The sequence below is a fragment of the Lepidochelys kempii genome, chromosome 3 (assembly GCF_965140265.1).
Source record: "Lepidochelys kempii isolate rLepKem1 chromosome 3, rLepKem1.hap2, whole genome shotgun sequence".
NCBI lineage: Eukaryota > Metazoa > Chordata > Testudines > Cheloniidae > Lepidochelys > Lepidochelys kempii.
Window position 1 is genome coordinate 457,742 of NC_133258.1, and position 26,227 is coordinate 483,968.

The window sequence follows — 26,227 nt, forward strand, 5'->3', positions numbered from 1 at the left end:
CAAGGAGTTCCACAGGTTGACTGTGCTCTGAGTAAAGAAGAACTTCCTTTTATTTGTTTTAAACCTGCTGCCCATTAATTTCATTTGGTGGCCTCTAGTTCTTATATTATGGGAACAAGTAAATAACTTTTCCTTATTCACTTTCTCCACACCACTCATGATTTTATAGACCTCTATCCTATCCCCCCTTAGTCTCCTCTTTTCCACGCTGAAAAATCCCAGCCTCTTTCCGGGGTACAAAATATATTGGAAGGATAGAACAGGTCATGCGGGGGGGGGGGGGGAGGGGAGTGGCACTATATGTGAAAGAAAATGTAGAATCAAATGAAGTAATAATCTTAGATGAATCCACATGTTCCATAGAATCTCTATGGATAGTAATTCCAGGCTCTAATAAGAATATAACAGTAGGGATCTATTACCGACCACCTGACCAGGACAGTGATAGTGACGATGAAATGCTTTAAGGGAGATTAGAGAGGCTATCAAAATAAAAAACTCAGTAATAGTGGGGGATTTCAATTATCCCCATATTGACTGGGTACATGTCACCTCAGGATGAAATGCAGAGACAAAATTTCTTGATACTTTCAATGACGGCTTCTTGGAGCAGGTGGTACAGGAACCCACCAGGGGAGAGGCAACTCTCGATCTCGTCCTGAGTGGGGCGCAGGATCTGGTCCAACAGGTAACTGTAACAGGACCGCTTGGAAATAGTGACCATAATATAACAACATTTAACATTCCGGTGGTGGGAAGAACACCGCAACAGCCCAACCCTGTGACATTTAATTTCAGAAAGGGGAACTATGCAAAAATGAGGCGGTTAGTGAAACAGAAATTAAAAGGTTCAGTGGCTAGAGTGAAATCATAGAATCATAGAATATCAGGGTTAGAAGGGACCCCAGAAGGTCATCTAGTCCAACCCCCTGCTCAAAGCAGGACCAATTCCCAGTTAAATCATCCCAGCCAGGGCTTTGTCAAGCCTGACCTTAAAAACCTCTAAGGAAGGAGATTCTACCACCTCCCTAGGTAACGCATTCCAGTGTTTCACCACCCTCTTAGTGAAAAAGTTTTTCCTAATATCCAATCTAAACCTCCCCCTCTGCAACTTGAGACCATTACTCCTTGTCCTGTCCTCTTCTACCACTGAGAACAGTCTAGATCCATCCTCTTTGGAACCCCCTTTCAGGTAGTTGAAAGCAGCTATCAAATCCCCCCTCATCCTTCTCTTCCGCAGACTAAACAATCCCAGCTCTCTCAGCCTCTCCTCATAAGTCATGTGTTCCAGTCCCCTAATTATTTTTGTTGCCCACCTCTGGATGTTTTCCAATTTTTCCACATCCTTCTTGTAGTGTGGGGCCCAAAACTGGACACAGTACTCCAGATGAGGCCTCACCAGTGTCAAATAGAGGGGAACGATCATGTCCCTCGATCTGCTGGCAATGCCCCTACTTATACGTCCCAAAATACTGTTAGCCTTCTTGGCAACAAGGGCACACTGTTGACTCATATCCAGCTTCTCATCCACTGTAACCTCTAGGTCCTTTTCTGCAGAACTGCTGCCTAGCCATTCGGTCCCTAGTCTGTAGCGGTGCATGGGATTCTTCCATCCTAAGTGCAGGACTCTGCACTTGTCCTTGTTGAACCTCATCAGATTTCTTTTGGCCCAAACCTCCAATTTGTCTAGGTCCCTCTGTATCCTATCCCTGCCCTCCGGCGTGTCTACCACTCCTTCCAGTTTAGGAGGAGTGGTAGATATGCTGCAAGCTGCATGGACACTTTTCAAAGACACCATAATAGAGGCCCAACTTAAATGTATACACCAAAATAAAAAACACAACAAAAAAAACTAAAAAAAAGAGCCACCGTGGCTTAACAACCATGTAAAAGAAGCAGCAAGAGATAAAAAGGCATCTTTTAAAAAGTGGAAGGCAAATCCTAGTGAGGTAAATAGAAGGGAGCATAAACACTGCCAAATTAAGTGTAAAAAGGTAATAAGAAAAGCCAAAAAGGAGTTTGAAGAACAGCTAGCCAAAAACTCAACAGGTAATAACAAAATGTTTTTCAAGTACATCAGAAGCAGGAAGCCTGGTAAACAACCAGTGCGGCCCCTGGGCAATCGAGATACAGAAGGAGCCCGTAAAGACGATAAAGTCATCGCGGAGAAACTAAATTAATTCTTTGCTTCAGTCTTCATGGCTGAGGATGTGAGGGAGATTCCTAAACCTGAGCCGTCTTTTGTAGGTGACAAATTGGAGGAATTTGTCACAGATTGAAGTGTCAATAGAGGAGGTTTTGGAATTAATTGAGAAACTGAACAGTAACAAGTCACTGGGCCCAGACGGCATCACCCAAGAGCTCTGAAAGAACTCAAACGTGAAATTGTGGAACTATTAACTATGGTTTGTATCCTGTCCTTTAAATCAGCTTCTGTACCCAGTGACTGGAAGATAGCTAATGTAACGCCAATATTTAAAAAGGGCTCTAGAGGTGATCCCAGCAATTACAGACCAGTAAGTCTAACGTCAGTACCGGGCAAATTAGTTGAAACAATAGTAAAGAACAAAATTGTCAGACACATAGAAGAACATAAATTGCTGTGCAAAAGCCAACATGGTTTCTGTAAAGGGAGATCATGTTTTACTGATCTATTCGAGCTCTTTGAGGGGGTCAACAAACATGTGGCCAAGGGGGAGCCAGTGGACATAATGTACTTAGATTTCCAGGAAGCCTTTGACAAGGTCCCTCACCAAAGGCTCTTACATAAATTAAGTTGTCATGGGATAAGACGGAAGATCCTTTCATGGATTGACAACTGGCTAAAAGACCCCTAACAAAGGGTAGGAATAAATGGTAAATTTTCAGAATGGAGAGGGGTAACTAGTGGTGTTCCCCAAGGGTCAGTCCTACGACCAATCCTATTCAACTTATTCATAAATGATCTGGAGAAAGGGGTAAACAGTGAGGTGGCAAAGTTTGCAGATAATACTAAACTGCTCAAGATAGTTAAGACCAAAGCAGACTGTGAAGAACTTCAAAAAGATCTCACAAAACTAAGTGATTGGGCAACAAAATGGCAAATGAAATTTAATGTGGATAAATGTAAAGTAATGCACATTGGAAAAAATAACCCCAACTATACATACAATATGATGGAGGCTAATTTAGCTACAACTAATCAGGAGAAAGATCTTGGAGTCGTCGTGGATAGTTCTCTGAAGACATCCACGCAGTGTGCAGCGGCAGTCAAAAAAGCAAACGTGATGTTAGGAATCATCAGAGAATAAGAGGGAGAATATCTTATTGCCCTTATATAAATCCATGGTATGCCCACATCTTGAATACTGCATACAGATGTGGTCCCCTCATCTCAAAAAAGATAGACTGGTGTCAGAAAAGGTTCAGAGAAGGGCAACTAAAATGATTAGGGGTTTGGAACGGGTCCCATATGAGGAGAGATTAAAGAGGCTAGGACTATGATTTAACTGGGAATTGGTCCTGCTTTGAGCAGGGGGTTGGACTAGATGACCTTCTGGGGTCCCTTCCAACCCTGATATTCTATGATTCTATGACTTTTCAGCTTGGAAAAGAGGAGACTAAGGGGGGATAGGATAGAGGTCTATAAAATCATGAGTGGTGTGGAGAAAGTGAATAAGGAAAAGTTATTTACTTGTTCCCATAATATAAGAACTAGGGGCCACCAAATGAAATTAATGGGTAGCAGGTTTAAAACAAATAAAAGGACCTTCTTCTTCGCTCAGCGCACAGTCAACCTGTGGAACTCCTTGCCCGAGGAGGTTGTGAAGGCTAGGACTATAACAGGGTTTAAAAGACAATGGATAAATTCATGGAGGTTAAGTCCATTAATGTCAATGAGCCAGGATGGGTAAGGAATAATGTCCCTCGACTCTGTTTGTCAGAGGGTGGAGATGGATGGCAGGAGAGAGATCACTGATCATTACCTGTTAGGTTCACTCCCTCTGGGGCACCTGGCATTGGCCACTGTCGGAAGACAGGATACTGGGCTGGATGGACCTTTGGTCTGACCCAGTACGGCCATTCTTATGTTCTTATGAGCCTGATCTCCCTTCTGTAGCTGTAGCTAAGAGGACTCTGGTGATCCTTGGACATATATGCAAGAGTAAGGAGGTGTTATTTCCTCTTCGCTTTGCATTAGTGGGACCACTGCTAGATACTGTGTCCGGTTCTGGGTCCACCCTTCAAAAAAGATTGCAACGAGTTGGAAAGGGTTCAGAAGAGAGTGACACGCAGTGTGGGTCTGCCTGAGTACACAGACGCACACTTGGGGGCGGGAGCTAACGCGCTATCAGTAACAGCGTGGCCAATGCAGCAGCAGGAGAGATTCTGGCTGGACACCAGAGCTCAGCTCCCAGGCTCGCGAGGTTAGGCTGCTACTGGCCTGCAGTGGGCATCCTGCGATTTTTAGCTCCAGCCCCGCTAATGGAAGTCAGTCCCCCCAGGCTGGGAGACCCACTCCCAGCTGCACTGCTGACACCCTGTCTGAGGCCTGGAAAGTGTGCCTCCGAGTGAAAGATTCCAGGAGCCCAACCTGCTTAATGCAGGAGAAGGTTAAGAGGGAGGGGGCTCTTTGGGGCAGTCTACCCAGAGATTCCCAGACTCTAGGCCGGAAGGGAGTCTCATGATTTTCTAGTCTGACCTGCATAACACAAGCTAGAGAACCTGCCTCAGTGATTTCTGCAGCCGGCCCATTACTTCCCATGGAGCTATTAAAAGCACACCCAGTCTTAATGTAAAGACTCCAAGCAAAGGAGAATTCACCACTCCCCTCGGTCAGTCATTCCAATGGACAATTGCCATTTTGCCAGGGTGTGAGGTCTAAGGGGGGCAGGGTAGGGGGCAACACAAGAGCTAGGCAAAAGTTTTAATCAAAATGTATTTTTGATGACAGAGGCTTTATGAAGGAAACCAAACCTTTGTGAACAATGTTTTTTTTCTACGATTTTAGATTTTTTGATTAAATGAGATTTTGTTGCGATTTTTTTTCTTTCTTCTCTTTTTCCTCTGCACATGGTATTGATGAGACTGAAACTGGATACTGCAGCCAGTCCTGGTGTCCACATTTTAAACAGGATGTTGAAAAATTGGAGACCATGCAGAAAATAGCTATCAAATTATTCAAAGGCTGGAGAAAACAAGTGAGAGACTTAAAGGGCTCAATCTGTTTAGTTATGAAAAAGAAGATTACAAGGTGAATTGTCTAATTACCTTCATGGGGAGAAAACCCCAAGTACTAACAGGCTCTTTGGTCTACCAGTAAAAGGCAAATAAGAACCAATGAAGCCAGACAAATTCAAAGGAGAAATTAGGCACAAATGTTTAACAGTGAGGGTGATCAGCCATTGGGACAAACTCTCAAGGAAGCAGTGGAGTCTCATCTCTTGATGTCTTAAAATCAAGCCATGCTGCTTTTCTGGAAAATATTTTAGGGGGGAGTTGTGGGATGGGGTAGGGTGTTGGGGAGTTGTGGGGAGGGGCGGTGTTGGGGGGATGGTGTTGGGGGAGATGTGGGAAAAGGGTGTCGTGGGGAAAGGTGGGGTGCTGGGGGAGTTGTGGGGAAAGATGGGATGTTGTGGGGAAGGGGAGTTGTGGGGAGGGTTGGTGTTGGGGGGATGGTGTTGGGGGAGTTGTGGGGAGGGTGGTGTTGGGGGAGATGTGGGAAAAGGGTGTCGTGGGGAAAGGTGGGATGCTGGGGGAGTTGTGAGGAGGGGTGGTGTTCGAGGTGGGTGTTGTTGGAAGAAGGTGGTATTTGGGGCAATGTGGGCAAGGGGTGGTGTTGTGGGTGTTGCGGGGGGAGTTGTAGGGTGGGGGTGGTGTTGGGGAAGACGTAGGGAAGAGGTGTTGTGGGGAAAGATGGGATGTTGTGAGGAAGGGGAGTTGTGGGGAGGGTTGGTGTTGGGGGGGTGGTGTTGGGGGAGTTGTGGGGAGGGTGGTGTTGGGGGAGATGTGGGAAAAGGTTGTCGTGGGGAAAGGTGGGATGCTGGGGGAGTTGTGAGGAGGGGTGGTGTTCGAGGTGGGTGTTGTTGGAAGAAGGTGGTATTTGGGGCAATGTGGGCAAGGGGTGGTGTTGTGGGTGTTGCGGGGGGAGTTGTAGGGTGGGGGTGGTGTTGGGGAAGACGTAGGGAAGAGGTGTTGTGGGGAAAGATGGGATGTTGTGGGGAAGGGGAGTTGTGGGGAGGGTTGGTGTTGGGGGGGTGGTGTTGGGGGAGTTGTGGGGAGGGTGGTGTTGGGGGAGATGTGGGAAAAGGGTGTCGTGGGGAAAGGTGGGATGCTGGGGGAGTTGTGAGGAGGGGTGGTGTTCGAGGTGGGTGTTGTTGGAAGAAGGTGGTATTTGGGGCAATGTGGGCAAGGGGTGGTGTTGGGGGTGTTGTGGGGAGGGGGTGTTGGGCAAGATGTAGGGAAGAGGTGTTGTGGGGAAAGGTGCGGTGCTGGGGGAGTTGTGGGAAAGGGTGCTGTTGGAAGTATTGGGGGGAAGGGGAGTTGTGAGGAGGGGTGGTGTTGGGGTACTTCCAGGGGGGTGGTGTTGGAGACATGTGAGTTGCAGGAAGGGCACAGTGTTGGGGGATGGTGGTGTTGGAAGAAGGTGATATTTGGGGCAGTGTTGTGGGCAGGGGGTGGTGTTGGGCACAGTGTTGGGGACGCCCCCTCAAACCATGCCTGTCTCTCCCTGCAGCGGTGATCGCGCTCTTCTGCAGACAGTATGACATTATCAAGGACAACGACTCCAACAACAACAAGGAAAAGACCAAGCCACCCTCAGAGCACAGCACCCCGGAGCGACCCACGGGGGGGCTCCTGCGCAGCAAGGTAACAGGGGGAGCGGGTTACTGGGGGATGGGGTCTGTGTGTGCGAGTCACTGGGGGTGGTCGTGTGGTAAGAGACCTCAGATTTCTTAAGACAAGGAGCAGTTTGGGGCAGGGACTGTCTCTTAGTATAGTCATGGGCAGCAGCCAATGGAAGGGATCCCCGACCCCCATGGCTCTTTGGAGTTAACCCTGGTAATAATAAATATGGGGTAACGGGGCTCCTTTGAGGCTGCCAGTTCTGTTGTTTGTTTAGTGAATTTTAGCCAAGAACAGTGTGGCCGGCACAAGGCTCAGAGGGTGATAATCTCCACCTCCAGCCACAGCAAGCTGCCTGCTCTCTGATACTCATTCTTCTTTGATTACAAGGCCAGAAGGGACCACTTGTGATCATCTAGTCTGACCTCCTGTATGACACAGTCTGTATGACCCCATATCAGCTTATCCATTAGTCTCTTGGGATTGATATCAGGTTGATTGGCCTATAGTTATCCAAATCATCTTGCTCGCCCTTTTTGAATACTGGCACAACACTAGAGTTCTTCCAGTCATTTGGAATTTCTCTAGTGGTCTGAGTTATTAACAATGAACACCAGCAGCCAGAGATCCTCAGCCAACTCTTTTTTACTCTTCTGTGACAGTTCTCATAGCCTGAGAGCTGATTTTAAAATGTTTATCCCTAATAGATGATTTTTAACATTCTCCCCAGTTACTAATGGCCTGGAAAGAACTTCATCTCCATGTGATACAAGCAGTTGTTATCTGTCTGTCTCAGGGTTTCATACAGCTGCCCATCACCACGTATCTGAGCACCTTCCACCTGAAACTCCCAGCAATCGCCCAGTCCCTAGAGACTGGGGTGGCTGGCTCGTCTCATTTTGGGGCAAAATCTCCATTTGGAGAGGGATTTGGGTTTTTTTTTTCCCTAATGTTATTTTCTCTGTGTTGGTCAGTTGGGTTTCTTAGGGGCGTGGGGGGCAGTGCTGGTGGGTTGGGCTTATTGGGGAGGGAAGGGGGGCAGTCAGGGGCAGAAGGGAATGGTAGCAGTGGGTTGGATGGGGAGGGGGTGCAATGTTGTTTATCTGCATTTTTTGCAGGGAGTCAGTTCACCTTGAAGTGCTTTAGTCTCTATTGAGTCTCAAGTTTTATAAAGAAACCACGAGGAGAGGCTAAAGCCAGAGCATGGCACCAGGCCGGGGAGGCGGGGTGTGCGCCGCTGCTCCGCCCGTGGCTGGGGTGCACCTGCACTGCTTGGCCCGGCGGGCGGGGGGGAGGATGCTGCCACTGGGCTCATGGAAGAGGGGAGCGCACCCCCCACTTGGCACATCGGTGGAACTCTCAGAAGTGCTCAGTACCCACAACTGGGACCAGATCTCCGAAAGAGCTCAGCACAGCGGATCCCTGTGGCGCTGGGCGCGCTGAACTCAGGAGGAATCTGGTCCTGAGCATTTTGGAAAATCCGGTCTTAATGCTGATTTTTCTCTTGTAGAAAAAGTCTCTATCTGTCAATATCATTGAGGTGTGAGCACAGATCAGCTCTGGATCCGAGGGCCCTGGGAATGCTGCCAGAGCCGAGGAAGATCATGGGATAAAAGGACAACACCAGGCTGCCAGCCTGCAACCCTCAGCATGCAAAGACTTGTTTATCAGAAATTATGCTTCTTCCAAGGCCTTCTCCCCATGAGGGGATCTGCATGGAGACCGTTTGGATGATGCATGCAGAACTCAGCCTCACACCCATCATGTAATCGCCCATGGGCCGCTCGGGAGTCAATGGGGAGCCTGGAACAGCACCGAAAGAACAAACAGCAATATCCGGATTTCAAGGGATGCGGGAGCCTCCTGCTGATGCAGGGATAATGTCGTGGAAGTGGGCTCTCATGGCCCTGTCTCTCAGCAGCTGTTACGTAAACGGCAGTGTGTCCTCATGTTCACGCCTGTTACAGCCTTAGGTGTGGCCAGACCTAAGCCAGGCTGCAGACATAGCTCCAATCACCAGAGAGCCCTAGAAGGGGCCTAGCTCTCATTCAGCGCGCCTGGAGCCTCAGAGGGATTTTCTGTTTGTTTACGGTCCCAGAGAAGTGCCCACTTTCCAGCCCCCTAACCCTGCAAGCCTAGACTGTGGGGCCCACGGAGGTGGAGCAGGTGCTAGCTCAGGAACGGCTGCCAAGAGAACTGATCGGAGCTGGGGAGGTTTTCGCAGCACTCCCCAAAGTCTGGAGTCTGAATTGCAGGATGGCCCCATGCCCCCTGCAGACATGCCAGAGATGGTATCCCAGCCCAAGGAGGCAGGAGGTTGGCTGGGTCACTGAGCTGACTTCAGCTACTGGCAGCTCAGATGAGCTTCCATCCCTTCCCTTAGTATGAACGTGACCACCCCGGGGAGGTGAGGACCTCAGACCAGGAAGGGCCAATGCTGCCTTGTGCTGTGCTCAGCAAACAGCAAAGCAGGGCCTTGCTGCAGAGACAGCGGGATGCAGGGGAGAGTTCTCCCTATCACATCTCACGCCTGCCCAGTTTGTAGGGCAGCAGGGACGTACCCAGTGCACATAAAAACATATCCCCTGCTAACTGCATTGCCTGGGAGGTCTCCAGGTCACGGTTCAGCTCTGGGTGTGGGAGGGAAATCTAGCACATGTAGCTCTGACTCCTCTCCTCCTCTGCCTCTGGCTCCCTTGGAGGCTTCCAGCATGCAGAAGCTCTGTTCCAGCAGCCCTGGTACAGGCTACATAGAGCCAGAGTCTGGGTCACTGGGAAACACCCACAGGCCCCAGAGAAATGTGTGTGGCGGGGGAGAGAATACCGTGCTGAATCCCCATGCCCCTGGGGGGCAAAGGCCTCAATGCAAACTGCCTGTGGCCCATCTGCCTCCGCCATCAGGCAAAGGCCTCACCACAGGGCCCTGCCCCAGCCCCCTCACTCTGCCAAGGCCTCACTCTTGGTGCCTGCCCCAGCTCTATCCTATTGCTCCTGGCATTGAAGGCTTCACTGCAGGCCCTGCCCCGCTTGCAGCGTGGTTTTAGGTTGGGTCCCTCTGGAGTGTGCGAGGGGGTAGTTCCTTTACACACCAGTGCATGGCCTAGAAGGGGTTGGTCTCCATCCCTAGGGAGATGCTGCTGCTGGAGAGAGACTGTCCCAGGGCTTCCCAGACACACAGCGCCTGCTCTATGTAGGAGACAATGGCGTCAGAGTCTGTGCAGGAGAGCCATTCCTCCTCCCTAAGATGCAACTAGGAAATGTGCTACTCCAGCCCACCCCCATCACAGCACCAGCCCTGAACGTGGCAGAGTTCTCCCCCACCGCAACCCTTTGCAGCCTCCTGTGCCCTCAATGACTGCCTTGGACACGGCCATGACATACAATTTCCAGGCCACCTGGAATCCCAGAGTTAAATCTCTCTGGCAACAGGGACCGGGTGGGCAGGATTCTATGCCTGAGTTATTCAGTGTCCGTTCAGTCACAACCCCAGCCCGGCGAGCTCACAGACTCTGGTTCAGCGGGTCTTTACAGCCTGAATCCTTGCCTGTGCCTCAGCTGTCACGTAGGGGAAACGCTTCCAGTCCGACAGGGCGATAGTCCCACTCCTGCCGCACTCCCCACGGCTCTCTGGCTGCAGCTGTTACTCCTTCCCCGCAGAGCAGGCAGTGCCCCCGGCCCAGGTTCCCATGGGAGAGGGTGGTGTTTATTCCACTAGGCCCTTCTGCTGGAAAGGAGCTGACCCAAGCAACTTGGAAACACCAATGAAACCCACCAAGTTCTTGTACCCACCAATTAACCCTCAAGTTCAGGGCAGAGGAGTATCCAGGGCGGTTAAAGCTGAACACCTCCTGCTAGCACCCAAACCCCAGGGTCCATGTGGCATCACCGTGGAGTGAATTCTGTCATTTGGAACCAGCATTGCTCCTAGCCAAAAGGCTGAGGCCAAACCAACCCCAGCCTCTCCCCCCCATCTGCCTTCCTCCATCAGAAGAGAACAGAACAGCCTCCACTGGAGGAATGACAGGTTTGTAGCCTGCTCCCCCAGGGGCTGGGATGCTGTCTGTGCAGCCCCAGGGTTAATGAGAATCACAGGATCCAGTGTCTTCCAGGGACTTAAATCTTCAAGCAACGCACTTTCAGGACTCTTCTCTCCAGGTGCTGCTCGGCTCCTGCCACGGGCACACCAGGGGCAGGACAAGTGACTCCCTGTGGCAGGGTCTTTCCAGTAAAAGTCTCTGGCTCAAAGGCAGAAGGGTCGCTGTGGTGGCTAGTCCAGTGTGTGCACAGTGCTTGCGAGCCAGCTGCCCAGGCTGAGGGACAGACCCACTAGCACAGGATGGGATGGTGCTGGCGGGCTGGGCAGGGGAACAGAGGAGACACAGAGGTTTTGATGCAGGGCAGTGACAATGGCAAAATGGGGGACAGCAGAGGCGGTACTGGAGCTGAGGGATGGGAGTCCCATGGGCTCTGCTCCTGGATTTTTCTTCAGCTCTGCAACAGCTGGCTCCTGAAAGAAGAACGGCCTCCCCTTCCCAGCAGCTAGAGTGTCTCATGCTCCCACCAGCCACCTTCAGCACAGACCCGCTCCTGGGGGCAGGGCAGTTCTGGAGACAGCACACTTCTCCCCTTGGGGAGCAGGCCCTCCGCCATCTGTCCATGCCCATCAGGGAGATGGCCTCTGCTTCTCTCCAGACAGCATGGGCAGTGACCAGAACTGCTGCCTGGCGGTCTCTGCTGATGGCTGGAGCCCAGCGACAATGCTGTTCCTGGCTGAGTCACCTGGAGAGAGGGGATCTCTCCCTCCCCTCACCCCACCCCCACCCCCGGTCCTGTTGCATGCATGCTCACTCTCACATATATGCACAAGAAGCTGGCGGCCCACCCTCTGCTGTTCTCTTGTCATTTGCCAGATCAAAGTGTGCTGGTGATTCCTAGCAAGCGTAGCACTTGCTATCCCATCCTACCCCACACTTCCCTTGCACAGGACATCAGCCCAGGCTGGGTCCCTACTGGAAGCTGCTGCCAGGAGTCCCTATTGGGGAAAGTGATTCACCCTTTGCCCCCCCTCCCCTAATTGTCCCATTGCTCTACAGGGCCTTGAAGTGGGAGAATTGACCCTCCGTCTTTGCAGCTCCATGGCACTGGTTGGGGCTGCCTGACCACCTGCACTTGGCAGAACAGTAGTTTGACAGAGAAATGGGGCTGGCAGCTGAAGAGGGAACAGCAAAGGCCTTGTTTGCTCCCAGGATGGAGTCTCAGAGAAAATGGCAGCAAGAGACACAAGATGCAGGATCCAGAGCACAGAGAACAGAAACCTGCACAAGCTGTTCTCCTCATGGGCCAGGAGCAGGGCTCCCGCATCTGCGCTGTTGGGAGGGGAATGCTGGAGGACAGCAGGGGATGGAAGGGCTTAGAATCTCCTGCTGGGACAAAGGGGCATGCACACCAGATTATACCAAGTGCAAGCAGAGGGAGGGGGCATTAGCTTGTGTTCCTAAAGGGACCTCACTTAATGAGACAAGTGTGTGGGGGGGTGGAGCCTGAACATCCCACTGCCCCCAGAAGCCCCTGCTGGTAGGGATCACTTGCCCCCTTGCTATCTGGGACTAGGCCTTTTGACCCAGGCTTGTGGCCCGTGCTTTCACAGTCCTGTCGTGGAGCAGGGGTGGACAGATCACACAGAAGAGGTACTGGGACCTACCACTCCTTAGCATCGCCTCAGAGAGCTGGTGCCTAGTGGTGTGGCTGAGGGCAGGGACCTTCTCCTTACCATCTCTTTGACTGTCTTCATCCCAGGGTGACGTGTCATCATCTGCTGAAGCTATTACTATCACTCGGGCAGCAGGGGAGGGAGCTTCCTGACACGGGGCAGGGCTGAAGGTTTAAAAACCAAACCAAGCGGGTAGCAAGGGGCACGAGGAGCCACTGGCCTGCTTCCTCAGTAATCCTTCCCCTCCCAAACTCAGAGGGACCCAGGAAATCTATGCTAGAGGCCGCAAGGACAGAGTCAAGCTTACAATGTTAAAAAACTCATTTTATCGCACTCTACAAAGGTGGCATTTTCATTTAAAAACCAGTGATTTCACCACATGACAGTGAGAGTTTGAAGTAAAGGGTGTGGGGGCTGCAGGTGTCAGAGCTATGAGGACCTCCACCCCACAGACGCAAGGGGAGCAAGCAGAGCCCATGGCTTTGTGCCCTCTCTGGGCTACAAGAAATGGGTTCTCTGGGACTACCAGCAAAGGGGTGTGACACCTACACAGAAGGAGAGAATAACCCACTTATGAATCTGTGGGCAGCACCCTCTGGCCTGGCTAGGCTGGAATTCAGACCAGATGCTCAGAGGACTCCCTCCTGCCCTTAAATCTAGGACTTCCCTAAGAAGCAGGAATCTGCTGATCCTTATCCCAAAGGAGAGAGGCAGTAAGGATAAAGGGCTTGCAGGGGGCATCATCCACACAGTCCTTCAGTTCACACTTCCATGCTTCAGCTACAGGAAAGACTGGAGCTATGGGTCTCTTCTACACAGAGCAAACACAGCAAGCAAGAAAACATGTGAGCCAGAGAAAACTGAACAATGCTCTGGACTCTGTGTGACTGAGAGTGCATGCCCAGCTAACAGCGGTGAGCACCACTGTGCACTGAATGTGCTTGGAAACTCATGCCCAGCTAACCATGGTGAGCACACTGGAATTCATGCCCAGCTAACAGTGGGGAACACCCATATGCATGGGGCAGTCGTGCTTAGGAACACAACACGGAACACAGCTGCCCTGCATATGCTGGGTGCTGAGTGGTGCTCAGCGCGGTTTGCTGGCTAACGCATTTTCTAGCATGCTGCATTTACCCAACATGAGGATGAGGCCAAAGCCCTGAGACAGCTGTGCCCCAGAACCAGACAGCAGAGGAGGGAAAGGCCTTAATTGAGTTGCCAGCCCAGTCAGTACTGGGAACCAGCAGCACCCTTGGTCATGGGGTCAAGCCCAGCCAGTGCACCAGGGAGCACAGGGAGCTGTTCTGAGGCCCACAGGGCTGGGTGGCCCCATCTCACCAATTCCAATTGACCATTACTGGCACCCTCCATGAATAGGCTGAGGAGTAGGCAGGCCATGGATGCTGCACTCCCTTTCTCCCGCTAGTGGAAGTCCCTGCTGGGCTGGGTGGTGGCACAGAGCAGGCCAGTGGGTGTGGGTTGCCAGCCCTGCCACTGCCTGGGCTGAGCCTAGTTGTGGGGAAGCCCAGAGGTTGTTGGCATGGCAGCTTCACTAGTACAAGCAAAAATGAACATACAAAAGAGTCAAAGAAACCTGCCTGGCTAAGTCCCAGGAGCAAAGCAGGGAGAGCTGCCAGCTAGTCCAAAGGCACAGGGCAGAGAGGAGAGCAATGCCTTAGGCACAGTGTGGGGAAGAGATGCTCCTTGGTCCACGTTCCAGGTGCCAACTGGTCTGAGCCTCAGGCACAGAGAGGGTTCTGACTGGTTAACCCATTATGGTGATATATAAACACTGGAAGACTGACAAAGCCTCATTAGCCTGTGGAAACCTTAGAGGATGGTCCCTTGTGGCAGGTGGGTGCTTGGCCTCCAGTGCCCCCATCCCATTTCATCCTGCTGTGTTGGGGACATGCCAGGTGGGGCCCAGCTCTGTGGTAGGCGCATGATGGACGAGCTGCCTCCTGGTGTGGGAGACACAAAGTCTGAAACACAAAAGGGCATGAGCCCCAGAGCTGTGAGAGGATGGCTGGGGGGGATGGGGCCAAGGGAGGAGACGGGGGGACGGGAGAGCAGGCAGAACTTGCAGGAGCCCTCTGGGTTGGGCCTATGAGTACCCCCGGCCACACTGCACCCTGGAGCATGTCTCTACAGGGAAATCTTGGGTGGGAGCAGAGGAGAAGAAATACGACAGAAAGCCCTTTACCTGCTGTGCCTTGAGTGCCCTCCTCGGTGCAGCTTGGAACAAAGAAGAGAGCACACATTACACCCTTCCGTGAAACAGGACTGCGGTGGCATCTGGCCATCAATGCCATGGGCACAACAAATACACAGGTCCTAAACCCATGGGGAGTCTCAGGCACGTGCAGGGAGCCCCACGCACTCGCCAGGGCAGATAAGATGAAAAGGCAATGTGTTGTTCACTGTAGCTGATCAGCCTGTGCTGTGACCTCCTCAGATCCCACAAGCCGAGCTGGCTCAGTGACAGCACCCACTCCATAAGAACCACCACACTGGGTCAGACCAAAGGCTCATCCAGCCCAGTATCCAGTCTTCCAACAGTGGCCAATGCCAGATGCTTCAGAAGGAATGAACAGAACAGGCAGTCATAGAGTGATTCATCTCTTGTCATCCAGTCCCAGTTTCTGGCAATCAAAAGCTAGGGACACCCAAAGCATGGTGCTGCATCCCTGACTATCTTGGCTAATAGCCATTGATGGACCTAAACTTCATGAACTCATCTATTTGAACCCCGTTATAGTTTTGGCCTTCACAACATCGCCTGGCAACAAGTTCCACGGGTTGTGTGCGCGTTCTGTGAAGAAATACTTCCTTTTGTTTGTTTTAAATCTGCTGCCTATTAATTTCATTAGGTAGCCCCTGGTTCTTGTGTAATGTGAAGGAGTAAATAACACTTCCTGATTTACTCTCTCCACACCAGTCATGATTTTATAGCCCTCTGTCATATCCCCCATTAGTCGTCTCTTTTCCAAGCTGAAAAGTCCCAGTCTTTTTACTCTCTCCTCCAGAGAGAAGGGGGATTGTATGAAGCACTGCACTGCCTCACAGTTACAATTTATCAAGGTTTGTGATGGACTCACCATCAATGGTAATTTCTAAATCAAGAAATTATTGTGGGGCAGGTCTCTGGCCTGTGTTATACAGGAGGTCAGATTAGAGGATTAGAATAACTCACAGACAGACATGGTCTGCAGGATCTCCTCGTGCACTGGTCACTGTGGTGGCTGGGCAGCTTATTTCAGTCTCACAGCTCCTCCCCATCTAGTGTCATAAATGTGGTATCATCCCCATTCCTCGGAGAGCTTTAATGAAGACTCTATATGAGCCCAGACCTCACCGCAAACCCTGGGTCCCCAAATGCACAGACTCTGCTGGGTTAATTATCCTTCAGTCGGGGCTCAGGGCACCGACTGAGCCATGTTCCTGGACAAGACAATCTCAGGCAAGAGTTTTGGAGCTATAGTATCAAAGGTTTCCCCAAACTCCAAGGAGTGCCCTCTTCCCCACCTTCAGGGTGCCCCCTATCTGCAGGTCTTCCCCCCACTCCATCATGGCTCCCTAACTCTGCACATTCTGTGACTAATTTAAACAATCAAACCAATGTGGCCTGTTGAAATCTGTTCTTTACAAGCTCCCGCCCTGCTCTGGCTGCACCGGCTTTCATTCCTCTTTAGCTTCCTCACTACCCATAGTGCAGAGAATTCTGCTGCCCTGCCCGAAGAGTGCATCTCTTACTCCTGAGGACATTCTGCACCAAAAAAATAAAAATTCTATGCCAAAAATATAAAAATTCTGTGCACAGTATTTTAAAATTCTGCAAAATTCTGCAGAAGTTATTTGTCAAAAAAATGTGGAGGATCCAGCATAGCATTGGGGAGCACAGGTCACTGGCTGCACAGACATTGGAGATCACTGTGCAGCTCCCCCCAGGACACTGACTCAGCAGTGAGGCTGCACCCAACCCTGACACAGTGCAAGGACCCGGCCTGCCCCAGAAACACTCCAGGGCAGTGCCCCTCTGTGCCAGGGTACCAGGTGTGGGCGGGCAGGCTCAGCAAGACAGGGCACAAGTGTGGAGGGGCTTAGTGTGGGGGGATCCAGGTGGGGGTTGAGAGGGTTCTATGTGGGGCAATCTGGGTGCGGGCAGCTCAGTGCGGGATCTGGGTGCGGGAGGGATCTGGATGCACAGGGGCTTGTTGTGAGGGGTTCTGGGTGCAATGGTAATGGGACTTTGCAGGGGGTCCAGGTGGAGGTGGTTGGGGCTCAGTGGGAGGGGTCTGGGTGTGGGGGGAATAGAGCTTGGCAGGGGAGTAAAGGTGTGAGGGGGCTCAGTGGAGGGTCCAGATGCAGCTGGTTGGGGCTTGGTTGGGTGCAGATCTGGGTGTGGGTGGCTTGTCAGGGTGATCCAGGTGCAGGGGGAGTGGGGCTCATCAGCAGGGGGGATGGGTTCTGAGTGCAGGGCTGTGAAGCTTCGTGGGAGGGTCTGGGTATGAGGGGGGTCTGGATGCACAGCAGTTGGGTGGATGGGGGAGCAGCTCCCTGTACAGGGATCCCACCCCCTGCAGTTGAGGAGTGATGGGTGCAGGAAGTGGGGCGATGGGGGGTGGTTGCAGAGCTTCCTTCAGCTTGGGGAGAAATCGGGGGTGGGTCTGACCCAGCCCCAGATGCCATGCAAGGGAAGAGGAAGTCCAATCCTCCTCAGCCCAGCCGAGACTAGCAGCTGAACCTGGCACAGGGTAGGCGCCACCAGCTGGGTCTTCCCCAGTCCCGCCTCCTGCCCCACAATGATTTACCTCTCTGCCAGCTGCCCTGGGCCCCCGAAACATACTGCTGGGGAGGGTCACATGACCAGTCTTGTGGCTTCTCTTTGCTTCCCTGTCAGAAAGTAATTTTTCTGCAGGGAAGCAAAGAAATCTGCGGGGGACATAAATTCTGTGCATGCACAGTGGCGCAGAATTCCCCCAGGAGTAGAATCTCTGGGGCGTTAGCATTCAGCACTGCTCCACAGGGACTTCTCCAAAGGAAGACGAAGCCACAGAGACAACCTCTCTTCCCCACAAATGTTTGTTTCAATGCAGTTCCCCTTTGATATCTGACTATGCCAGTAAAGCTAACGGCACTCCTGGAACAGGCTGGAGCAGGACGCACAGCTGACATCTTCATAGGGAGGAGAAATTGGAGCACTCATCTCATCTAAAGACAGGAAATGGCCCCACCTCCTCAGGCTTCAGGATAGCTCTGGGCTTGGGTGGGCCCCGCTATCCTATGGTCACCTACCCAGAAAAGGTTTCATCGAGATCATCGTCTTCCTCCTCATCATCATCCTCCTGGCAAATCAAGAAAGAGGAAAGCTTCAATCCCAATAGATGACTCCGTCTGGCGTATTGCTCCCACTCAGCAACATGGCCCCAATGACCTTGCCACACCTCCTACATGCAGGCCTGATACCCCGGACACACCTCCCACGCGCGGCCCTAAGCTACAGGACAATAAACCCCTGAAGCTTTGCACTTGAAAAGGGCACTGTCTTTTCCTGGGAATCAGCATGGTGAGAACATAAGAAAGGCCATACTGGGTCAGACGAAGGGTCCATCCAGCCCAGTATCCTGTCTACTGACAGTGGCCAATGCCATGTGCCCCAGAGGGAGTGAACCTAACAGGTAATGATCTAGTGATATCTCTCCTGCCATCCATTTCCACCCTCTGACAAACAGAGGCTAGGGACACCATTCCTTACCCATCCTGGCTAATAGCCGTTAATGGACAACCTCCATGAATTTATCCATTCTTTTTTAAACCCTATTATAGTCCCAGTCTTCACAACCTCCTCGGGCAAGGAGTTCCACAGGTTGACTGTGCGCTGAGCGAAGAAGAAGGTCCTTTTATTTGTTTTAAACCTGCTACCCATTAATTTCGTTTGGTGACCCCTAGTTCTTATATTATGGGAACAAGTAAATAACTTTTCCTTATTCACTTTCTCCACACCACTCATGATTTTATAGACCTCTATCCTATCCCCCCTTAGTCTCCTCTTTTCCAAGCTGAAAAGTCCTAGCCTCTTTAATCTCTCCTCATATGGGACCCGTTCCAAACCCCTAATCATTTTAGTTGCCCTTTTCTGAACCTTTTCTAATGCCAGTCTATCTTTTTTGAGATGAGGGGACCACATCTGTATGCAGTATTCAAGATGTGGGCATACCATGGATTTATATAAGGGCAATAAGATATTCTCCATCTTATTCTCTACCCCTTTTTTAATGATTCCTAACATCCCGTTTGCTTTTTTGACTGCCGCTGCACACTGCGTGGATGTCTTCAGAGAACTATCCACGATGACTCCAAGATCTTTCTCCTGATTAGTTGTAGCTAAATTAGCCCCCATCATATTGTATGTATAGTTGGGGTTATTTTTTCCAATGTGCATTACTTTACATTTATCCACATTAAATTTCATTTGCCATTTTGATGCCCAATCACTTAGTTTTGTGAGATCTTTTTGAAGTTCTTCACAGTCTGCTTTGGTCTTAACTATCTTGAGCAGTTTAGTATCATCTGCAAACTTTGCCACCTCACTGTTTACCCCTTTCTCCAGATCATTTATGAATAAGTTGAATAGGATTGGTCGTAGGACTGACCCTTGGGGAACACCACTAGTTACCCCTCTCCATTCTGAAAATTTACCATTTATTCCTACCCTTTGTTCCCTGTCTTTTTGTTGGATCATATTAAAGAAGTTCTGTATTAAAATCACAAATGAGTTTGATTCTCCATAGTTTAAATTTCAGGGTATTACTAATTAAGAGGTCTCTTGGTTTTTGGTACTGTTTCTCTCCCTCTATGTGTGAAATTTGCAAGCTGCTAATTGTGTTAGTACATTCTAAGACAGAGTCTGTTCTCAAAGCAATTCTTTGTAACAACAACTACTCACACAGAGAGAAACTCAAAGCAATACTCTGTAACAACAGAAACAGCACCCAGAGATTTCCCGCCCTTTTGTTGTATTCATCTCGCTTTGTTAACAATTGTGATTAAAATAGAGATACAGGATGTATGTGGATGGATGCTTGGTGTGGATAATAACTGAGTGATCAGGGAGGTGCCAGCCTAAGAATCCAGTGTCCATTGGCTGAAGAAGGCGTCAAGTGGAAATAACCAGAGGACCCCTGGAGGGCAGACTGGAATCCACCCAACAGCCTCAAGAATGGGAGAACCAAAGAACAAGATAACATCTGGCAGCACGGAGCCATCAGGAATGTGCCATCTGCTGATTGATTCAGCAACAGCATGATGAAGCAATTCCCATAGACTGGCATAGGAAGAAATTCTTATAAAAATGGACTCTAGAAAGTGAGAACTTTGGAGTCTGATTCTGCAAACCAACTTTCAGGAGCATCAGATGAACATCTGACAAGGCCCTGCTCCCTCCTCATGTCCAGACCACCTGGCCAGTGGCGTGGCATGAGCAACTCTAAGGCTGGTAACTATGATAACAACCTTGCAGAACCTGTGTGTGTGTGTGTATGAATGAACGTGTGAATAAATATGAAATTGAATGGAATGTTATAGCTATAACTAACTGCTCACTATGATTCTTTCTGTATTCACAGTAAATGTGGCATTTTGCCTTTTCCCCTTTAATAAGATCCCGCTGGTTTTTATTTTATTGGTATAACATTTTAACCAGTTCTAAATCCATGAAAGGATCTTCCCTCTTATCCCATGACAACTTAATTTACTTAAGAGCCTTTTGTGAGGGTCCTGGCACTGTGAACCACAGCTTAGCCTGCAAGTGTGCGTGGTGAAATTGTCTGGGCTAGGGCACAAAGGAAAGGCCATGTGCTTGGAGGGGAGAGGACACAGAATTCCTACCCTGCCTCTCTTGGTGCCCAAAGGAGACCACAGAGTACTTGCACTTGGGGTCTGAACTGGGGCATGAGTTAGTAGACTTGCATCAGAGAAGCCCGTTACACACAGAATAAGGCTGTCCAGAGAGCACAACAGGGCCTGGTGCTCATAGGATTATAGAATTGTAGGACTAGAAGGGACCTCAAGAGGTCATCTAGTCCAGTTCCCTGGCCTCATGGAAGGTCTAAGTATTATCTAGACCATCCCTGACAGGTGTTTGTCTAACCCGCTCTTAAACATTTCTAAGGATGGAGATTCCACAACTTCTCTAGGCAATTTATTCCAGTGCTTAATCACCCTGAGAGTTAAGAAGTTTTTCCTAATGTTCAACTTAAAAAACCCTTGCTGCAATTTAAGACCATTACTTCTTGTCCAATCCTCAGAAGTTAAGAAGAACAATTTTTCTCCCTCCTTCTTGAACAACCTTTTATGTATTTGAAAACTGTTATGTCCCCTCCCAATATTCTCTTCTCCAGACTACACAAACCCAATTTTTTTCAATTTTCCCTCATAGGTCATGTTTTCTAGACCTTTAATCAGTTTTGTTACTCTTCTCTGGACTTTCTCAAATTTGTCTACATCTTTCCTGAAATGTAGCACCCAGAACTAGACACAATACTCCAGCTGAGGCCTAATCAGCAGAGAATAGAGCAGAAGAATTAATTCTCCTGTCTTGCTTCCAACACTCCTGCTAATACATCCCAGAATGAAGTTTGCTTTTTTTGCAACAGTGTTCCACTCTTCACTCATATTTAGCTTGTGATCCACTATGACCCCCAAATCCCTTTCTGGGCAGTCATTTCCCATTTTGTATGTGTGCAGCAGATTGTTCCTTCCTAAGTGGAGTACTTTGTATTTGTCCTTATTGAGTTTCATCCTATTTACTTTAGACCATTTCTCCAGTTTGTGCAGATCATTTTGAATTTTAATCCTGTCCTCCAAAGCACTTGCAACCCCTCCCAGCTTGGTATCATCCGCAAACTTTATAAGTGTAATCTCTATGCCATTATCTAAATCACTGATGAAAATATTGACCAGAACCAGACCCAAAACTGATCCCTAAGGAATCCCACTCAATATGCCCTTCCAGCTTGACTGCAATCCTGGACCTGCTAGGGCCTCACATGACAGCTTCCACAGCAAGCACCGCTCAACAAACCCCTGTCCTGCCCCATCCCTGAAAGTCAGTTAAAGGACTCATAGAGCATAGAGCTCACCCTCCTCCTGCACCAGAGCCTGCCACGCTGCTCGGCTCTGTCCAGCACATGAGAGGGCTCAGGAGTCAGCAGCACAAGCCAAGCAGGGGGGAGGGGGGGCTGTCTCAGCCAGGGGGAGACAGCAGGGGAGGAATTGCTTTTCCCTAGCATTCTGACCTTCCCTGATGCCCAGTGACCGGAATCCCAGCCCTGGATATACCTGGGGGGAGCCAGGCCCAGCTGCAATGCTCTCTACTGTGGTGGGGATTGGCAGACCAGACTCTTCGCTACCCCAGGAGGACTCAGTCTGCACCTTACAGGGGCAATGATCTGGATATACTGTACCTCAAAGTGGTGTTTGAATGGGGTGCTCCCCATGGGGACCGGAGCTGGCTCACTTGTGCTGCCTGGCCTGTTGCTCTCCAGGGTACACTCAGGGTGGGACTGTTTCTGCACAGAACCTGAAACAGGGTGAAAGACACAGAGACAGAGCCTGGGAGTCCTGGGGGCAGGTGAGGAAGATACCTTAGAACAGGGGTCGGCAACCTATGGCACGTGTGCCAAAGACGGCAAGCTAGCCGATTTTTAATGGCACGCTGCTGCCTGCCGGGTCCCAGGCGCTGGCCCTGCTCAGCCCGCTGCCAAACCCAGGCCGGCAGCGGGCTGAGCGGGGCCGGCAGCTGGGGGACCCTGGCAGGCAGCAGCATGCCATTAAAAATCCTGCCCACCCCAGCCCGCTCTTCTCTGCCCCGCCCCCCGCGAGGGCAGGGTGAAGAAGCTTGGTCCTGCTGGCTACTGCGGCAGGGCAGGCAAGGTCCCCCCCTCCCCCGCCTCTTCCCCCAGCATGCGGGGTTCCTGCCCCTCCTCCTCTCCCTGCCGCCAATCAGCTGATGGCCCTTGCGCAGGACGGGGAGAAGCAGAGCCGCAGTGCGCTCGCTGCTCCAGGGAGGAGGCGGAGAAGATGTGGGGATGGGGCCTTGGGGAAATGGGGGTGGAATCAGGGCATATCCCCTCCAGCCCCCTGCCGTGAGCCGCTCTGGGTAGGGAGCTGGGAGCACCCCCACGACCCTGGCCTATACCCCCAGCCCTCTGCCCTGACCCCTGCACCCCCCCCACACCCCAGCCTCCTGCCCTGCAACCCCCCACAACCCCAGCCCTGACTCCAGCCCCCCTACGCATACCCAGCCCCCCACACCCCATGCCCTGACTCCTGCACCCTCCTCACACACCCCCAGCTCCCTTCCCTGACTCCTGCACCCCCCACATATACCCAGCCCCCCATGCCCTGACTCTTGCACCCCCCACATTCCCACCCCCACCCTGAGAACCAAACGGGAGCTCCTGCACCCCACCCCCCGTCACATTCCCACCTGCACCCCTCGCACCAAATGGGAGCTGCCCAGGTAAGCACTCCACACCCAAACCTCTTGCCCCAACCCTGAGCCCCCTCCCTCATTCTAGCTCCTGGCCAGACCCTACACCCCATCCCCCAGCCTGCTCCTTCACCCCCAGCCCTGTGCTCAGTGCACTCCCACCTTCAGCTCAGTTCAGAGAGAGAGAGAGGAAGAGAATGGGCTAGAACCAGGGGGAAGGTAGGTATCCGATCTATGTGGGCAGGCCGGGATCCCAGAACGGCAGCGGGCTGAGCGGGGCCAGCAGCCGGGATCCTGGCTGGCAGGAGCTGGAGGACGGAATACCAGAACGGCAGCGGGCTGAGCCACTCAGCCCACTGCTGGTCTGGGGTCCCGGCCACCAGCCCTGCTCAGCCCGCTGCCGGTCTGGGGTTCTGGCTGCTGGCCCCTTGCCAGCTGGGGTCCTGGCCACAGGCCCCACTCAGCCTGCTGCCGGCCTAGGTGAATGGAACCCCAGGCTGGCAGCGGGCTGAGCGGGCCAGTGGCGTAAGATCAGCATTTTAAATGAAGCTTCTTAAACATTTTGAAAACCTTGTTTACTTTACATACAACAATAGTTTAGTTATATAATATATAGACTTATTGTGAGAGACCTTCTAAAAAACTGGCATGCGAAACCTTAAATTAAAGTGAATAAATGAAGACTTGGCACACCACTTCTGAAAGGTTGCCGACCCCTGCCTTAGAACCTGCTCAGGGGAGAAGGAGGCTGGGAATCCAAGGCCCAGGGACAGGTTTCATGTGGGCTCCCAGGGGTCTCCAGGGTTTCAAGCTGCATCTAAAGTCAGCAGATGGGGGAAGTGTTAAATGATTAAAGCCAAGCTGGGAACTGCCACTGCCAGAGATCCAGGGACTTAGGTGGGGGTCGAAAGGGGCCCAGGCTTGCTGGCTCAGAGAAGGCTGCTCTTCATGCTGTGGTGTATTTCCCCAGCAAGTGCAGGGAGCAGCCCTGGTCAGTCCCAAGGGGAGTCCTGGGCTGGTCCGAGGGAGGTGTCAGGGGACAGTTCTCTCCTACCTGCCTGCGCTGCTTCCCAGTGATCTAGCGCCACCTGGAAGGCCTGAGCCACAGTCCGAGTCACAGCTTGGGCCTATATGCAAGAGAAACAAGGGGATCAATAATGAGGCAGCCTGCCTGCACCCCTCCTGCACTAGCACTCCCTCCCGCCAGAACCTCCTGCTCACCCAGAACCTCTACAAGTGCCCCATGTGCCCCAGGGCCAGCACCCCTTAACCTGCCAGTGTCCCTTGCCCACAAAGCCCCAGCATCCTTGCCCCCACCTCCCCCATGCCCCTTGGCCACAAACCCATCATCTTTTCCTTCAGCACCCCTACCACCCACAACGTCCAGCACGCCCAGAGCTGAAAGGGAGGAGAAAGAAAGTAAGGTAGAGTCCTCCAGGGAGGGGGTGTGTCAGAGCCTACACAGAGTGCCTGTTCCCCAGGGAGGAGTGATCAGGTCTGCAGGGCACTGGGGAAAGGCACAAGCATAGTGAAGTGTCAGGAACAGAACAGAGTCCTGGGATCACTAGGCTGTGGGGATGGGGATCAGGGTAATATTGCATTCATTGCTTTCATAAATTCACAGGGCACTGGCGAGTCCAGAAGGGACTAGCCAGTTTCCTGGGGTGGGGGGCAGCAATAGACGGTGCTGTAGTCGGTGGGCCTATGGGGGAAAACCAGTCCCACACCCCAACTCCCTCCTCCCAGGAACTTCTTCTCTCTCGCCCACTCCCTCTCCAGCTGAGAAGCACCAGGGGCTGGAGGGCTCATAACTACATGAGCAACAGGGGCTGGCAGTTGAAGGCCTAGCCAATAGAAGGTGCAGGTCAGCTGGGAACAGCAGACTCTTTAGGTGGGAAGGGGGAAGGCTGAGGGGCTGGGATGAAGTGAGAATTTTCTGTAATATTTTTATGGAGCCTGTGTGTGCCTCAGTTTCCCCCTGTACTTTGCTTTGCTACCCAGTGGGTTACAAAGGGTTAACACTGCTCTTTTGGCAGAGTAGGAGACATGAGGTGTGTGTGTGTGTGTGTGTCACACCCTACACATACTATAATAGTCTTTGTGCAAAATATGTCTTGTGAGGTATCATTTAAAAACTAGTAACAGATTGATCATCAATATTCTTGTGGAGTGTATGTTCGGAATCTGTATTAAGAGTTATGAACATGAGCTGAAATTATAACTACAATGTGTTTACCAGACAAGTCTGGACGGGGGTAAACTGTTTTCTCAAAGACACAGGACAAGCTGACGCCTCTAGCCAGCTGTCATCAAAGGTGATTGGCAATCACTGGTCAAGTGGCCATTCTTTGGCAACAAAGGGGGGCAGGAACAGATCAGTCTGCATTTTAGCAAACAACAACTTGGAACCTCTTTCACCTTGAGTCTCCATGTCTCTGTCCTCACAGCTGGAATGAGCTTTATTTAGGGGTTACCCTCGGGAAAATGCATTTCAAAGGGTAACTATAAAAGTGAGGGACACAAACACCCCAGGTTCATTCTCTCTCACCTAAGATGACAAAGGAAGCAGCCCTTTGACTTTGGGAGGAGATCCTGAGCTGAGAATTTGGTCAGCCCTGTTGCTGGGAACATGTGGTAAGGATTTTACCTTGAACCATGTCTAGCTTATAAAGTTTTAGCTACTAGAAAGCATTTTATCTTTATTTTTCTTGTAACCATTTCTGACTTTAATCCTTCATACTTGTACTCACTTAAAACCTCTCTCTTTGCAGTTAAACAACCTTGTTTCAGTTTTAATCTAAATTAATCCACTGCTGTGTTTAAACTGAACTGTTTGGTAACTCTGGTTATAGTAGTGAATTGTTAAATACTGTCCCTTTACAGGGGCAATGGACCTTTAATATCTGAACTGCCAGGAGAGGGCTGGACAGTGCAGAACACACATTTTTGGGAAAATCTGGGACCGGGAGTGTTTTGGGATAACCCTGCAAGTAGTAACCACGGCTGGTGGAAGCCAGCATGTGACTGGAGTGTTGCTGACAGGCTGCTGGGATCAGAAATGCTGGACCAGGGCTGCACCTATACACAGACACCCAGGGTGTGACCTGCATGCCGGCAGGCTGTTTGTGAGTGGCTCCGATTGGAAGCTACAAGAGTAAAGCATTGCAAGGCACGCAATGTTGTGGGGCGGATGGTGA

The 26,227-nt window shown here is 51.2% G+C and overlaps 2 protein-coding genes across 6 annotated transcripts in view; one reads left to right on the forward strand and one right to left on the reverse strand.

Annotated features, from left to right (window-relative positions):
- Window positions 1-15,461, forward strand: part of FNDC4 (fibronectin type III domain containing 4) — a 51,726-nt gene extending 36,265 nt beyond the window's left edge. For 2 of the 5 annotated variants that reach the window (XM_073335395.1, XM_073335393.1), the window contains 2 exons: window positions 6,716-6,849; window positions 8,336-15,461. In XM_073335395.1, coding sequence (XP_073191496.1) covers window positions 6,716-6,849; window positions 8,336-8,371 — 170 coding nt within the window. In that variant the 3' untranslated portion in view covers window positions 8,372-15,461. Of the gene's footprint in view, window positions 1-5,066; window positions 5,181-6,715; window positions 6,850-8,335 lie in introns of those variants that run through there. The other 3 variants (XM_073335394.1, XM_073335392.1, XR_012157847.1) reach the window with 2 other exon arrangements.
- LOC140908392 (low density lipoprotein receptor adapter protein 1-like) overlaps window positions 12,839-26,227 on the reverse strand; it is a 31,036-nt gene continuing 17,647 nt past the window's right edge. The window contains exons 5-9 of the mRNA XM_073335391.1: window positions 24,085-24,157; window positions 22,003-22,118; window positions 17,834-17,883; window positions 14,742-14,773; window positions 12,839-14,520 (exon numbers count right to left, since the gene is read on the reverse strand). Coding sequence (XP_073191492.1) covers window positions 14,369-14,520; window positions 14,742-14,773; window positions 17,834-17,883; window positions 22,003-22,118; window positions 24,085-24,157 — 423 coding nt within the window. The 3' untranslated portion in view covers window positions 12,839-14,368. The remainder of the gene's footprint in view (window positions 14,521-14,741; window positions 14,774-17,833; window positions 17,884-22,002; window positions 22,119-24,084; window positions 24,158-26,227) is intronic.